The 14,307-nt window shown below is 36.1% G+C and overlaps 1 protein-coding gene across 2 annotated transcripts in view; it reads left to right on the top strand.

Annotated features, from left to right (window-relative positions):
• Positions 1-14,307, top strand: part of LOC124606703 (venom carboxylesterase-6-like) — a 136,787-nt gene that overhangs the window by 65,659 nt on the left and 56,821 nt on the right. For both annotated transcript variants that reach the window (XM_047138730.1, XM_047138731.1), the window contains exon 4: positions 9,524-9,709. In XM_047138730.1, the coding sequence (XP_046994686.1) occupies positions 9,524-9,709 (186 nt within the window). The remainder of the gene's footprint in view (positions 1-9,523; positions 9,710-14,307) is intronic.

The raw sequence follows: 14,307 nt of genomic DNA, 5'->3' as shown, positions 1-14,307 counted from the left end.
CTCATTCTTAAAAATTGTAACTGTCTGGCAGATGCAGAGGATGTATCTTGTAACTAATAGCACAAACCTAATTCTAGTGTACCTCATTCTTAAAAATTGTTACTGCCTGGCAGATGCAGAGGCTGTATCTCGTAACTGATAGCACAAACGTATTTCAATTATACCTCATTCTTAAAAATTGTTACTGTCTGCCAGATGAAGAGGCTGTAACTTGTAACTGATAGCACAGACCTAATTCTAGTATACCTCATTCTTAAAAATTGTTACTCTCCAGCAGATGCAGAGGTTGTATCTTCTAACTGATAGCGCAAATTTAAATCTAGTATACCACATTGTTAGAAATTGTTACTATCTGGCAGATGCAGGGGCTGTATCTTGTAACTGACAGCATAAACCATATTCTAGTATACCTCATTCTTAAAAATTGTTACAGTCTGGCAGATGTAGAGTTTGTATCTTGTAGCTGATAGCACAAACTTAATTCTAGTATACCTCAATCTTTAAAATTGTTACTGTCTGGCAGCTGCAGAGGCTGTATCTTGTAACTGATAGCACAAACCTAATTCAAGTATACCTCATTCTTAAAAATTGATACTGTCTGGCAGATGCAGAGGTTGTATCTTGTAGCTGATAGCACAAACACAATTCTAGTATAACTCATTCTTAAAAATTGTTACTGTCTGGCAGATGCAGGGGCTGTATCTCGTAACTGACAGCACTAACCTTATTCTAGTATACCTCATTTTTAGAAATTGTTACAGTCTGGCAGATGCAGAGTTTGTATCTTGTAGCTGAGAGCACAAACTGAATTCTAGTATACCTCAATCTTAAAAATTGTTACTGTCTGGCAGATGCAGAGACTGTATCTTATAACTGATAGCACAAACCTAATTCTAGTATAGCTCATTCTAAAAAATTGTTACTGTCTGGCAGATGCAGAGGTTGTATCTTGTAACGGATAGGACAAACCTAATTCTAGTATACCTCATTCTTAAAAATTGTTACTGTCTGGCAGATGCAGAGGCTGTACCTTGTAACTGATAGCGCAAACATATTTCTAGTACACCTCGTTCTTAAAAATTGTTAGTGTCTGGCAGATGCAGAGTTTGTATCTTGTAACTGATAGTACAAACCTAATTCTAGTATACCTCATACTTAAAAATTGTAACTGTCTGGCAAATGCAGAGGTTATATCTTGTAACTGATAGCACAAACCTAATTCTAGTAAACCTCATTGTTAAAAATTGTTACTGTCTGGCAGATGCAGAGGTTGTATCTTGTAACTGATAACACATACCTAAATCTAGTATACCTCATACTCAAAAATTGTTACTGTGTGGCAGGTGCAGAGGTTGTATCTTGTAACTGATAGCACAAACCTAATTTTAGTATACCTCATTCTTAAAAATTGTTACTGTCTGGCAGATGCAGTGGCTGTATGTTGTAACTGAAAGCACAAACCTAATTCTAGTATACCTCATTCTTAAAAATTGGTACTGTCTGCAGATGCAGAGGCTGTATCTTGTAACTGATACCACAAACCTAATTCTAGTATACGTCATTCTTATAAATTGTTACTGTCTGGGAGATGCAGAGGTAGTATTTTGTAACTGATAGCACAAACCTAATTCTAGTATACCTCATTGTTAAAAATTGTTACTGTGTCGCAGATGCAGAGTCTGCATCTTGTAACTGATAGCACAAACTTAATTCTAGTATTCCTCATTGTTAAAAATTGTTACTGTCTGGCAGATGCAGAGGTTGTATCTTGTAACTGATAGCATAAAACTTATTCTAGCATACCTCATTCTTAAAAATTGTTACTGTCAGGCAGATACAGAGGTTGTATCTAGTAACTGATAGCACAAACTTAATTCTAGTATACCTCACTCTTAAAAATTGTTACTGCCTGGCAGATGCAGAGGCTGTGTCATGTAACTGATAGCACAAACCTAATTCTAGTATACCTCATTCTTATAAATTGTTACTGTCTGGCAGATGCAGAATCTGTATCTTGTAACAGATACCACAAACCTAGTTCCAGTATACCTCAATCTTAAAAATTGTTACTGTCTGGCAGATGCAGAGAATGTCTCTTGTAACTGATAGCACAAACTTAATTCTATTATACCTCATTCTTAAATATTGGTATTGTCTGGCAGACGCAGTAGTTGCATCTTGTAACTGATAGCAGAAACTTAATTCTAGTATTCCTCATTCTTAATATTTTTTACTGTCTGGGAGATGCAGAGGCTGTGTCTTGTAACCGACAGCACTAACCAAATTCTAGTATACCTCTTCTTCAAAACTGTTACTGTCTGGCAGATGCAGAGGTTGTACCCTGTAACTGATAGCACAAGTTAAATTCTAGTATACCTCATTCTTAAGAATTGTTACTGTCTGGCAGATGCAGAGGTTGTATCTTGTACATGATAGCACAAACCTAATTCTAGTATACCTCATTCTTAAAAATTGTTGCTGTCTGGCAGATGCAGAGGTTGTATCTTGTAACTGATAGCACAAACCTAAATCTAGTACACCTCATTCTTAAAAATTGTTACTGTCTGGCAGATGCAGAGTTTGTATCTTGTAACTAATAGCACAAACCTAATTCTAGTGTACCTCACTCTTAAAAATTGTTACTGCCTGTCAGATGCAGAGGCTGTATCTCGTAACTGATAGCACAAACCTAATTCAATTGTACCTCATTCTTAAAAATTGTTACTGTCTGGCAGATGCAGAGGCTGTATCTTGTAACTGATAGCACAAACCTAATTCTAGTATACCTCATTCTTAAAATTGTCACTGTCTGGCAGATGCATAGATTGTATCTTGTTAGTGATAGCACAAACTTAACTCTAGTATACCTCCTTCTTAAAAATTGTTACTGTCTGGCAGATGCAGGGTCTGTATCTTGTAACTGACAGCATAAACCTTATTCTAGTATACCTCATTCTTAAAAATTGTTACAGTCTTGCAGATGTAGAGTTTGTTTCTTGTAGCTGATAGCACAAACTTAATTCTAGTATACCTCAATCTTTAAAATTGTTACTGTCTGGCAGTTGCAGAGGCTGTATCTTTTAACTCATAGCACAAACCTAATTCAAGTATACATCATTCTTAAAAATTGTTACTGTCTGGCAGATGCAGAGGTTGTATCTTGTAACTGATAGCACAAACATAATTCTAGTATACCTCATTCTTAAAAATTGTTACTGTCTGGCAGATGCAGGGGCTGTATCTTGTAACTGACAACACTAACCTTATTCTAGTATACCTCATTCTTAAAAATTGTTACAGTCTGGCAGATGCAGAGTATGTATCTTGTAGCTGAGAGCACAAATTTAATTCTAGTATGCCTCATTCTTAAAAATTGTTAATATCTGGCAGATACATAGGTTGTATCTTATAACTGATAGCGCAAACCAAATTCTAGTATAGCGCATTCTAAAAAATTGTTACTGTCTGGCAGATGCAGAGGTTGTATCTTGTAACTGATAGGACAAACCTATTTCTAGTATACCTCATTCTTAAAAATTGTTACTGTCTAGCAGATGCAGAGGCTGTATATTGTAACTGATAGCACATACCTAAATTTAGTATACCTCATTCTTAAAAATTGTTACTGTCTGGCAGATGCAGAGGCTGTATCTTGTAACTGATAGCACAAAACTAATTCTAGTATACCTCATTCTTAAAAATTGTTACTGTCTGGCAGATGCAGAGGCTGTATCTTGTAACAGATACCACAAACCTAATTCTAGTATACCTCATTCTTATAAATTGTTACTGTCTGGCAGATGCAGAGGTTGTATCTTGTAACTGATAGCACAAACCTAATTCTAGTATACCTCATTGTTAAAAATTGTTACTGTGTCGCAGATGCAGAGGCTGCATCTTGTAACTGATAGCACAAACTTAATTCTAGTATTCCTCATTGTTAAAAATTGTTACTGTCTGGCAGATGCAGAGGTTGTATCTTGTAACTGATAGCACAAACCTAATTCTAGTGTACCTCATTCTTAAAAATTGTTACTGTCAGGCAGATGCAGAGGTTGTATCTAGTAACTGATAGAACAAACTTATTTTTAGTATACCTCTTTCTTAAAAATTGTTACTGTCTGGCAGATGCAGAGGCTGTATATTGTAACTGATAGCACAAACCTAATTGCAGTATACCTCGTTCTAAAAAATTGTTACTGTCTGGCAGATGCAGAGGTTGTATCTTGTAATTGATAGCACAATCCTAATTCTAGTATACCTCAATCTTAAAAATTGTTACTCTCTGGCAGATGCAGAGATTGTATCTTGTAACTGATTGCACAAACCTAATTCCAGTATACCTCATTCTTAAAAATTGTTACTGTCTGGCAGATGCAGAGGCTGTATCTTGTAACTGAAAGCACAAACCTAATTTCAGTATACCTCTTTCTCAAAAATTGTTACTGTCTGGCAGATGCAGAGGTTGTATCTTGTAACTGATAACACAAACTTAATCCTAGTATACCTCATTCTTAAAAATTGTTACTGTCTGGAAGATGCAGAGGTTGTATATTGTAACTGATAGCGCAAACCTAAAGCTAGTATACCTCATTCTTAAAAATTAATACTGTCTGGCAGATGCAGAGGCTGTATCTTGTAACCGATAGCAGAGACCTAATTCTAGTATACCTCATTCTTGAAAATTGTTACTGTCTGGCAGATGCAGAGGTTGTATCTTGCAACTGATAGCACAAACTTAATTCTAGTATACTTCATACTTAAAAATTGTTACTGTCTGGCAGATGCAGAGGTTGTATCTTGTAACTGACAGCACAAACGTAATTCTAATATACCTCATTCCTAAAAATTGTTACTGTCTGGCAGATGCAGAGGCTGTATCTTGTAACTGATAGCACAAACCTATTTCTAGTATACCTCATTCTGAAAAATTGTTACTGTCTGGCAGATGCAGAGGTTGTATCTTGTAACTGATAACTGAAACCTAATCCTAGTATACCTCATTCTTAAAAATCGTTACTGTCTGGCAGATGCAGAGGTTGTATCTTGTAACTGATAGCACAAACCTAATTCTAGTATACCTCATTCTTGTGAATTGTTATTGTCTGGCAGATGCAGAGGCTGTATCTTGTAACTGATAGCACAAACCTAATTCTAGTATACCTCATTCTTAAAAATTATTTTCTGGCAGATGCAGAGGTTGTATCTTGTAACTGATAGAACAAACTTAATTCTAGTATTCCTCATTGTTAAAAATTGTTACTGTCTGGCAGATGCAGAGGTTGTATCTTGTAACTGATAGCACAACCCTAATTCTAGTGTACCTCATTCTTAAAAATTGTTACTGTCAGGCAGATGCAGAGGTTGTATCTAGTAACTGATAGCACAAACTTATTTTTAGTATACCTCACTCTTAAAAATTGTTACTGTCTGGCAGATGCAGAGTTTGTATCTTGTAGCTGAGAGCACAAATTTAACTCTAGTATACCTCATTCTTAAAAATTGTTAATGTCTGGCAGATACATAGGTTGTATCTTATAACTGATAGCACAAACCTAATTCTAGTATAGCTCATTCTAAAAAATTGTTACTGTCTGACAGATGCAGAGGTTGTATCTTGTAACTGATAGGACAAACCTAATTCTAGTATACCTCATTCTTAAAAATTGTTACTGTCTAGCAGTTGCAGAGGCTGTATCTTGTAACTGATAGCACAAACCTAAATTTAGTATACCTCATTCTTAAAAATTGTTACTGTCTGGCAGATGCAGAGGCTGTATCTTGTAACTGATAGCACAAAACTAATTCTAGTATACCTCATTCTTAAAAATTGTTACTGTCTGGCAGATGCAGAGGCTGTGTCTTGTAACTGATAGCACAAACCTAATTCTAGTATACCTCATTCATAAAAGTTGTTACTGTCTGGCAGATGCAGAGGTTGTATCTTGTAACTGACAGCACAAACCTAATTTTAGTGTACCTCATTCTTAAAAATTGTTACTGTCTGGCAGATGCAGAGGCTGTATCTTGTAACAGATACCACAAACCTAATTCTAGTATACCTCATTCTTATAAATTGTTACTGTCTGGCAGATGCAGAGGTTGTATCTTGTAACTGATAGCACAAACCTAATTCTACTATACCTCATTGTTAAAAATTGTTACTGTGTCGCAGATGCAGAGGCTGCATCTTGTAACTGATAGCACAAACTTAATTCTAGTATTCCTCATTGTTAAAAATTGTTACTGTCTGGCAGATGCAGAGGTTGTATCTTGTAACTGATAGCACAAACCTAATTCTAGTGTACCTCATTCTTAAAAATTGTTACTGTCAGGCAGATGCAGAGGTTGTATCTAGTAACTGATAGCACAAACTTGTTTTTAGTATACCTCAATCTTAAAAATTTTTACTGGCTGGCAGATGCAGTGGCTGTATATTGTAACTGATAGCACAAACCTAATTGTAGTATACCTCGTTCTTAAAAATTGTTACTGTCTGGCAGATGCCGAGGTTGTATCTTGTAATTGATAGCACAATCCTAATTCTAGTATACCTCATTCTTAAAAATTGTTACTCTCTGGCAGATGCAGAGATTGTATCTTGTAACTGATTGCACAAACCTAATTCCAGTATACCTCATTCTTAAAAATTGTTACTCTCTGGCAGATGCAGAGGCTGTATCTTGTAACTGAAAGCACAAACCTAAGTTCGGTATACATCTTTCTTAAAAATTGTTACTGTCTTGCAGATGCAGAGGTTGTATCTTGTAACTGATAGCACAAACTTAATACTAGTATACCTCATTCTTAATAATTGTTACAGTCTGGCAGATGCTGAGGTTGTATATTGTAACTGATAGCACAAACCTAAAGCTAGTGTACCTCATTCTTAAAAATTAATACTGTCTGGCAGATGCAGAGGCTGTATCTTGTAACCGATAGCACAGACCTAATTCTACTATACCTCATTCTTAAAAATTGTTACTGTCTGGCAGATGCAGAGGTTGTATCTTGCAACTGATAGCACAAACTTAATTCTAGTATACTTCATACTTAAAAATTGTTACTGTCTGGCAGATGCAGAGGTTGTATCTTGTAACTGACAGCACAAACGTAATTCTAATATACCTCATTCTTAAAAATTGTTACTGTCTGGCAGATGCAGAGGCTGTATCTTGTAACTGACTGCACAAACCTATTTCTAGTATACCTCATTCTTAAAAATTGTTACTGTCTGGCAGATGCAGAGGTTGTATCTTGTAACTGATAACTGAAACCTAATCCTAGTATACCTCATTCTTAAAAATTGTTACTGTCTGGCAGATGCAGAGGTTGTATCTTGTAACTGATAGCACAAACCTAATTCTAGTATACCTCATTCTTGTGAATTGTTACTGTCTGGCAGATGCAGAGGCTGTATCTTGTAACTGATAGCACAAACCTAATTCTAGTATACCTCATTCTTAAAAATTATTTTCTGGCAGATGCAGAGGTTGTATCCTGTAACTGATAGAACAAACTTAATTCTAGTATACCTCATTCTTAAAAATTGTTACTGTCTGGCAGATGCAGAGGTTGTATCTTGTAACTGGTAGCAGAAACCTAATTCTAGTATACCTTATTCTTAAAAATTGTTACTGTCTGGCAGATGCAGAGGCTGTATCTAGTAACTGATAGCACAAACCTAAATCTAGTATACCTCATTCTTATAAATTGTTACTGTCTGGCAGATGCAGAAGTTGTATCTTGTAACTGATAGCACAAACGTGATTCTGGTATACCTCACTCTTAAAAATTGTTACCGTCTGGCAGATGCAGAGGTTGTATCTTGTAACTAATAGCACAAACCTAATTCTAGTATACCTCATTCTTAAATATTGTTACTGTCTGGCAGATGCAGAGGCTGTATCTTGTAACTGATAGCACAAACGTAATTCTAGTATACCTCATTCTTAAAAATTGTTACTGACTGGCAGATGCAGAGGTTGTATCTTGCAACTGATAGCACAAACTTAATTCTAGTATACTTCATTCTTAAAAATTGTTACTGTCTGGCAGATGCAGTGGTTATATCTTATAACTGACAGCACAAATGTTATTCTAATATACCTCATTCTTAAAAATTGTTACTGTCTGGTAGATGCAGAGGCTGTAACTTGTAACTGATAGCACAAACCTAATTCTAGTATACCTCATTCTTAAAAATTGTTACTGTCTGGCAGATGCAGAGGTTGTATCTTGTAACTGATAACTCAAACCTAATTCTAGTATACCTCATTCTTAAAAATTAATACTGTCTGGCAGATGCAGAGGTTGTATCTTGTAACTGATTGCACAAATCTAATTCTAGTATACCTCATTCTTGAAAATTGTTACTGTCTGGCAGCTGCAGAGGCTGTATCTTGTAACTGATAGCAGAAACCCAATTCTAGTATACCTCATTCTTAAAAATTGTTACTGTCTGGCAGATGCAGAGGTTGTATCTTGTAACTGATAGCACATCTTAATTCTAATATACCTCATTCTCAAAAATTGTTACTGTCTGGCAGATGCAGAGGTTGTATCTTGTGACTGATAGCACGAATTTAATTCTAGTATACCTCATTCTTAAAAATTGTAACTGTCTGGCAGATGCAGAGGCTGTATCTTGCAACTGATCGCACTCGATATTCACGAGAATATCGTACTCAATAATCGAAGAGAAAATTGACAGCTAATTCAGAGTGGACAGATGTAGTATTAGCAAAGTCTTAATGTGTGAAGCTATTCACGAAATATTTGCCAGATATATATGCAACTGCTGTCTACTAAATTTTGGGTTTGATAGATGCTATCACATACGTTTCAGTCAGTTTTATACATTGGATATAGAATCGTACTAAATTATTTCACAATTTCCGAAGGTTATTATTTCTTCCACATGTCTCATTACACAGTAGACAAAAACAGGGGGCTCTCTGTGGTAAGTAATGTATGGAAAGAACAGCTGTAACCTTTAGAACTACAATCTCCAACTGAGAAGAGCCAGATGGGTACCCAATTGGAACAGAAACACTAACTAAAACGCTCTCTGCGGACCAAAGAATAAATATTTAGAACTATTAAAACACGCCGATGAGTAAGATTTATAAATCAGATCACTGACTTAATTGAAAAGTGCGCTAGCTCGAAACCTGGATATTGTTCACAGTTGCTTTTGAGAGCAAACAACAGTAACAGGGAAAGTAAATATTAATCACAAGTTGATTTTTATTGTTTGAACCATTAATAATTAGAGTTCTCGATAGTGTCTAAATTAAATTATAAGACAGTCAACTGCATTATTTGAAGGTATCATGCATTATACATATATCTTATTGGGAAATGGATTCATGTGTTCTACTATGGTAGTTCCAAGACAGCTGTGTTTACAGGGAAGCAGTGGATTGCACATAACAGTGTTGCATAAATTTTCTTATGTAAATTTATTCTCGTAAATAGTGTTGTGATAACACTAGCTGCAAAGGCTCGTTTTATTTTAAAGGTTTCCTGAGTACAGAAGACGCTGCATCCCCAGGAAATTTTGGCCTCAAGGACCAGGTGGCGGCACTCAGGTGGGTCAGAGAGAACATCGAGGCGTTCGGCGGCGACCCCGGCAGTGTGACCATCTTTGGTGAGAGTGCGGGTGGCGCCAGCGTGCACTACCACATGCTGTCCCCGCTCTCCAAAGGTGAGTCTCCAAAGATGAAATTAGTAGCAAGAACAGGAACGTCATCGCCAGAGTAAATTAAATATGAACAAACACTGAGGTTCAAATCGTGTGTGGTAGGTCAGCGAATTAAACTGCGACATCAATTGGAAGTATTGTCACTCCATTACAATGTTACTTTCCAGAAACTTTTATACTTATAGAACAAAACTACCTATACTTAAAACTTTCTTCTTCTTCTTTCGTTTCAACCTCTTTGGGGTACGCTGGATCAGTAATTTCTTTGTGCGTTGTTCTTTTCTTAGGGCCCAGTATTTCTTCATTCTTTCTGATCATCTTCTCCTCTCTTCTTCTGAGATGAAGGGCGTGGACTTTTGTGTAGATTTGTCTTGTAACCTTACGTTTTCATCTTTAGTAATTAATTTAGCTGTTCGATCAATAAGTGAATTTTCTGAAATCTTTAATTCTACTAGGTCTTTCTCAGTTTCTGTAAACCAGTTGGGTTTCATTTTGCCGTTACGGAAGAAGTCACACATTTGTTTAGTTAATCTGCTGGAATTCATTCTGAGAAGATAACCATAAAAATTTATTCTCCTTTTTCGCATAGAATCTGAAAGTTTTTTCAATTTTCTTGTAGAGAGTTTCATTTTTGATGTATATAATCTTATTGTCTTGAAATTTTGGCCCAATGATTTTTCTTAAAATTTTTCTTTCCTTTGCATCAAGTTTCTCCATTTGGCCTTTGAAATTCATGTTAAGTGTTTCTGCTGCATACAGTGCTCTGGCTTAATCACTGTCTTGTAATGTGTAATTTCGGACCCCCATGAAAGGGATTTTTTGTTGTATGTATTTTTTGTTAGTTGGAAGGCCAATTCAAGTTTATTTTCTCTGGATTTCATTGCTTTGCTTTCCCTAGCATTCCAACTAATCCATTCTCCGAGGTATTTGAACTCTTTCACTATTTCAATCTTCTGTTCTTGAACTTTGGGGTACTTACACGAGTGATTTTATGATGATAAGAAATTTATTTCTTTGCTGCTATAATCATTCACCACTTAGAACCTCTCAGATTATGCCATAATTCATAATTTCGTTTCTCAAATTGTAGACCTCATCACTACTCTTAGTTTCCCTTTTCCTAATTTAATGTTCTTCGCATCGCCTGATTTAATTCGACTACACTCTGTCATAATTGTTTTACTTTTAAAAACTATGTTATGAAGTACACAACTGTGTCAGTATTTTTTGTTAATGACAATCAATTTATATCTAACATCAGTCCAATGTTAGATATAAATTTATTGTCGTCAGTCCGATGTAGATATAAATTTATTGTCATTAACAAAAAATACTGACACCTAAGGAGTGTTTACCATGACAGAACATAGCTTTTGCATGTACCATTTCATACACTGATACAAAAGAGAACTTACAAAAACAGCTCAGCTATGAACTTGCACAGGTATACATTTAGCTGTTGTAAGTTGTAGACTGTTCCATAAGTAATGCAGGCTGTCTGTGCAAAACGTGCATTTTAAGTCGGTCTCAGAGACGCTTTTATGTGCTTGTTATCATGTACGGAATTAAATAGACCGAATACCATTCAGTGAAGATCTTCATACATTGCAAAGGTATAATGATTACTTATTATAGCGACTGTCAGTGTATCACAGATACCAACACTGCAAATAATTCAACTACTGAATGTATACACTAGACTTCACATTATTATTAGTTCAATAATAGACTAATTGTCATTTTTACATATTAGTAAGTCTTGCAGCATCAGAAGCTTCTCATCATCCGCATACTACTTCCCATGTAGTGCATCCTTTATTGGGCCAAAGAGATGAAAGATCCAAGCTGTAATGTGGAAGAAGACGAACAGTCCAGTGAAGTTTTGTGAGCTTCCTCGTGTGGCAGACCTGTGAGAGGTATTGTGTTGTCACAGAGAAAGAGAAGTTAGTTAGCATTTTTCTGACGACGAAGACGCTGAAGTTGTTTCTTCAGTTTCCTGAAGGTAGCACAAGTCACTTAAGAGTTGATCGTTGCACTATGAGGGACGACTTCAAACGAAATAGCCCCATTAGAGTCACAGAAGACCATCGCCATTACTTTATCAGCCGAAGGTGCGGCTTGAAACTGCTTCTTACGAGGAGAGGTGCTGTGGCGCCAAAATCATGGATTGCTGTTATGTTTCCGGTTCGAAGTAATGGTTCCTTGTTCTCGTTATGGTCTTCTGTTAGGCGGCGAGGAACTCAATTGGCATACGCCTTTGAGTACCCAAACTGGTGATTGAGTATGTCAGCGCTACCAACAGAGGAGTCCAGTTATTGAACAAGGTATGTGATTGTGACCCATCAATCACCTCGAATGGAAGTGTTCGCACGTTCGTAGGAGTCCCAGCTGTCTTTGGCGTGCCAGCATACAGGAGATCGGACAGGTTTGCGCCTTTGAATATCTGCGATGCTCTGATTTTCCGCCTAAAGAAACTAAGTGACAGCTGTGTCCTTGGAACGCACCTAAGTTTAGGCACCACTTTGAAAGCTACATATAGCTCCACCACTTATCAGAACTTCATGAAACTATAGAGGCTGTCGCGGGATTACTCCACGATGCCCCACAGCATATTCTACATTGTTTTAAACCGAAATTGTGTGAAAACGTGTGTTACTTCACTTACTGAGCGTTATATAGAAGGTGTTTTGCACTAACTGACCAAGCGCCAAAACTTGATTTCTAGATACTAACGAAAACGCAAAAGTATTAATATAAATTCTGCATCTGAACCAAATGCAAATGTTAAGCAGTAAAATAATGCTGCTGAATTAAATTTACATGCTCGTATATTAAAATCATACAAAATGTAGCGAAACTCTGAATTTATGAAGAAATGACGCTAGGTTATGTGGCCCTTTTATAAACAATTTTCATTTCTGCCTGTTGCAGTGACTGACTCCAAGCAAAAATGTGCCTCATAATGAAGTGATGCAAGTTATAGAAAAATGTACTGACATTTATTTCGCAAAATACAATATGACAGTATATGTTCAGGGTATATTTAATGATATTTAACTGATACATGAGGAAAATAGCATTACTATTCAATCTTTACACATTTATTTGCCTATTTATTTCAGTAATACCTTCCTACATAACTTGAAGAAGCAATATATGCTTTCTAATGTAATTAAAAAACATTTATACAAATAAAAAATGATGACAATAACTTTAAATGCGAACATTTTAGGCTAGGTTTTACCGTGACCATTATTGGCGTTAAATGAAACAACACATTTACTGTTACCAGTCACTGTTTTACCTCAACGACGCGTTTCAAAGGTTTAAACTTCCATCATCATGTGGATTTACATTTATTAGTGTGACATTTTTGTGTGTGTTGTGTTACGATTTTTTGGAGGAACTTATGGCACTGCCTGGTGGAGAAACAAAACACTATTTCAGAACATGGTTTTGGGTTTCTTTTGACAAAAAATTAAATGTATATCTAACGTTAAATATGAAATAAGTAAAATAAAGTACTTCCGGTAGTCACAGGTTCCTTTCACTGTCGTAACACATCACATGTACACTGTCATATTTTGTAACCAAATATGGCGTCTGGAAACTTTTGGGTGCAAGGATCGTATAGCAGAAGAGAAAACATTATCACAAAGTACAAAGAATGTACATCGTAACAACGTTGTTACAGAATAAATTGTAAAGGATTTGGTGGTGTTTGTTCTGAGGTGTCGAATACATGCCTTGGATTAAATCCTTCAGGTGGTATATAAATCCGATTCTGACCATTTAAAATAGCTTGAACTCCATTCTCGTTTACACAATCAGATGAAATGTTACAAACGTTAAGTATAACAATTTTCTTGACTACAGTGGTATAATTATACACAAATAACAATTTTGGTTGGAATTCATAGATAGATATGAAAGGCTTGAGGCAGAGGGAGAGGAAGAGAAACTGAAAGTGAGAGGGAGAGAGGGGATGGAAAGAGTGATTGTATGAGAGCAAACTTTACAAGGCAAGGGGTCTTAAGAGTGTATCTGATACATGTAATAACTGCCTTAAGGTTGGAATAATACATTGGTTAATGCTCTAAAATATTTAGATGGATTTACAGTTTGTGTGAGTAGTTGATGTACGCATAGTTTCAAGCTGACAAGGGGTATAAACTGTTGGTGTGATGATAGATTTGTAAATGAGATCAATCTCTTGCACACTTTGCGGCTGTCATGGTAACATAACTAAATATTTGTGGTAAATATCAAGATATGTGTGTGTGTGTGCGTGTGTGTGTGTGTGTGTGTGTGTGTGTGTGTGTGTGTGTGTGTGTGTGTGTGTGTGTGCATTTCAATTTGAATGATGTAGACAGTTGCTGAAAACAGAGATGATACTATTGTAAATATTATCATTTCTGTCATTTAAGATGGACTCAGGTTATTTTGTTTGGTGTTTGTATATTTGTAGTGTTTCAAGGATGTCTTGTTTTCTGCCTTTTGTTGGATAATGTAAGATGCTGATACTTGTGTTGTTAATGTAGTGTTTTGTTTCATGCAGGTGGGTGGCTATTGCTGATGTGTGGTATTTTTTTGTTTTTTAG

Source organism: Schistocerca americana, chromosome 3 (genome assembly GCF_021461395.2).
Source record: "Schistocerca americana isolate TAMUIC-IGC-003095 chromosome 3, iqSchAmer2.1, whole genome shotgun sequence".
In the NCBI taxonomy this organism is placed as follows: Eukaryota; Metazoa; Arthropoda; class Insecta; order Orthoptera; family Acrididae; genus Schistocerca; species Schistocerca americana.
The sequence above is the reverse complement of the archived record's forward strand: the minus strand, read 5'-3'. Positions and strand labels throughout refer to the sequence as shown.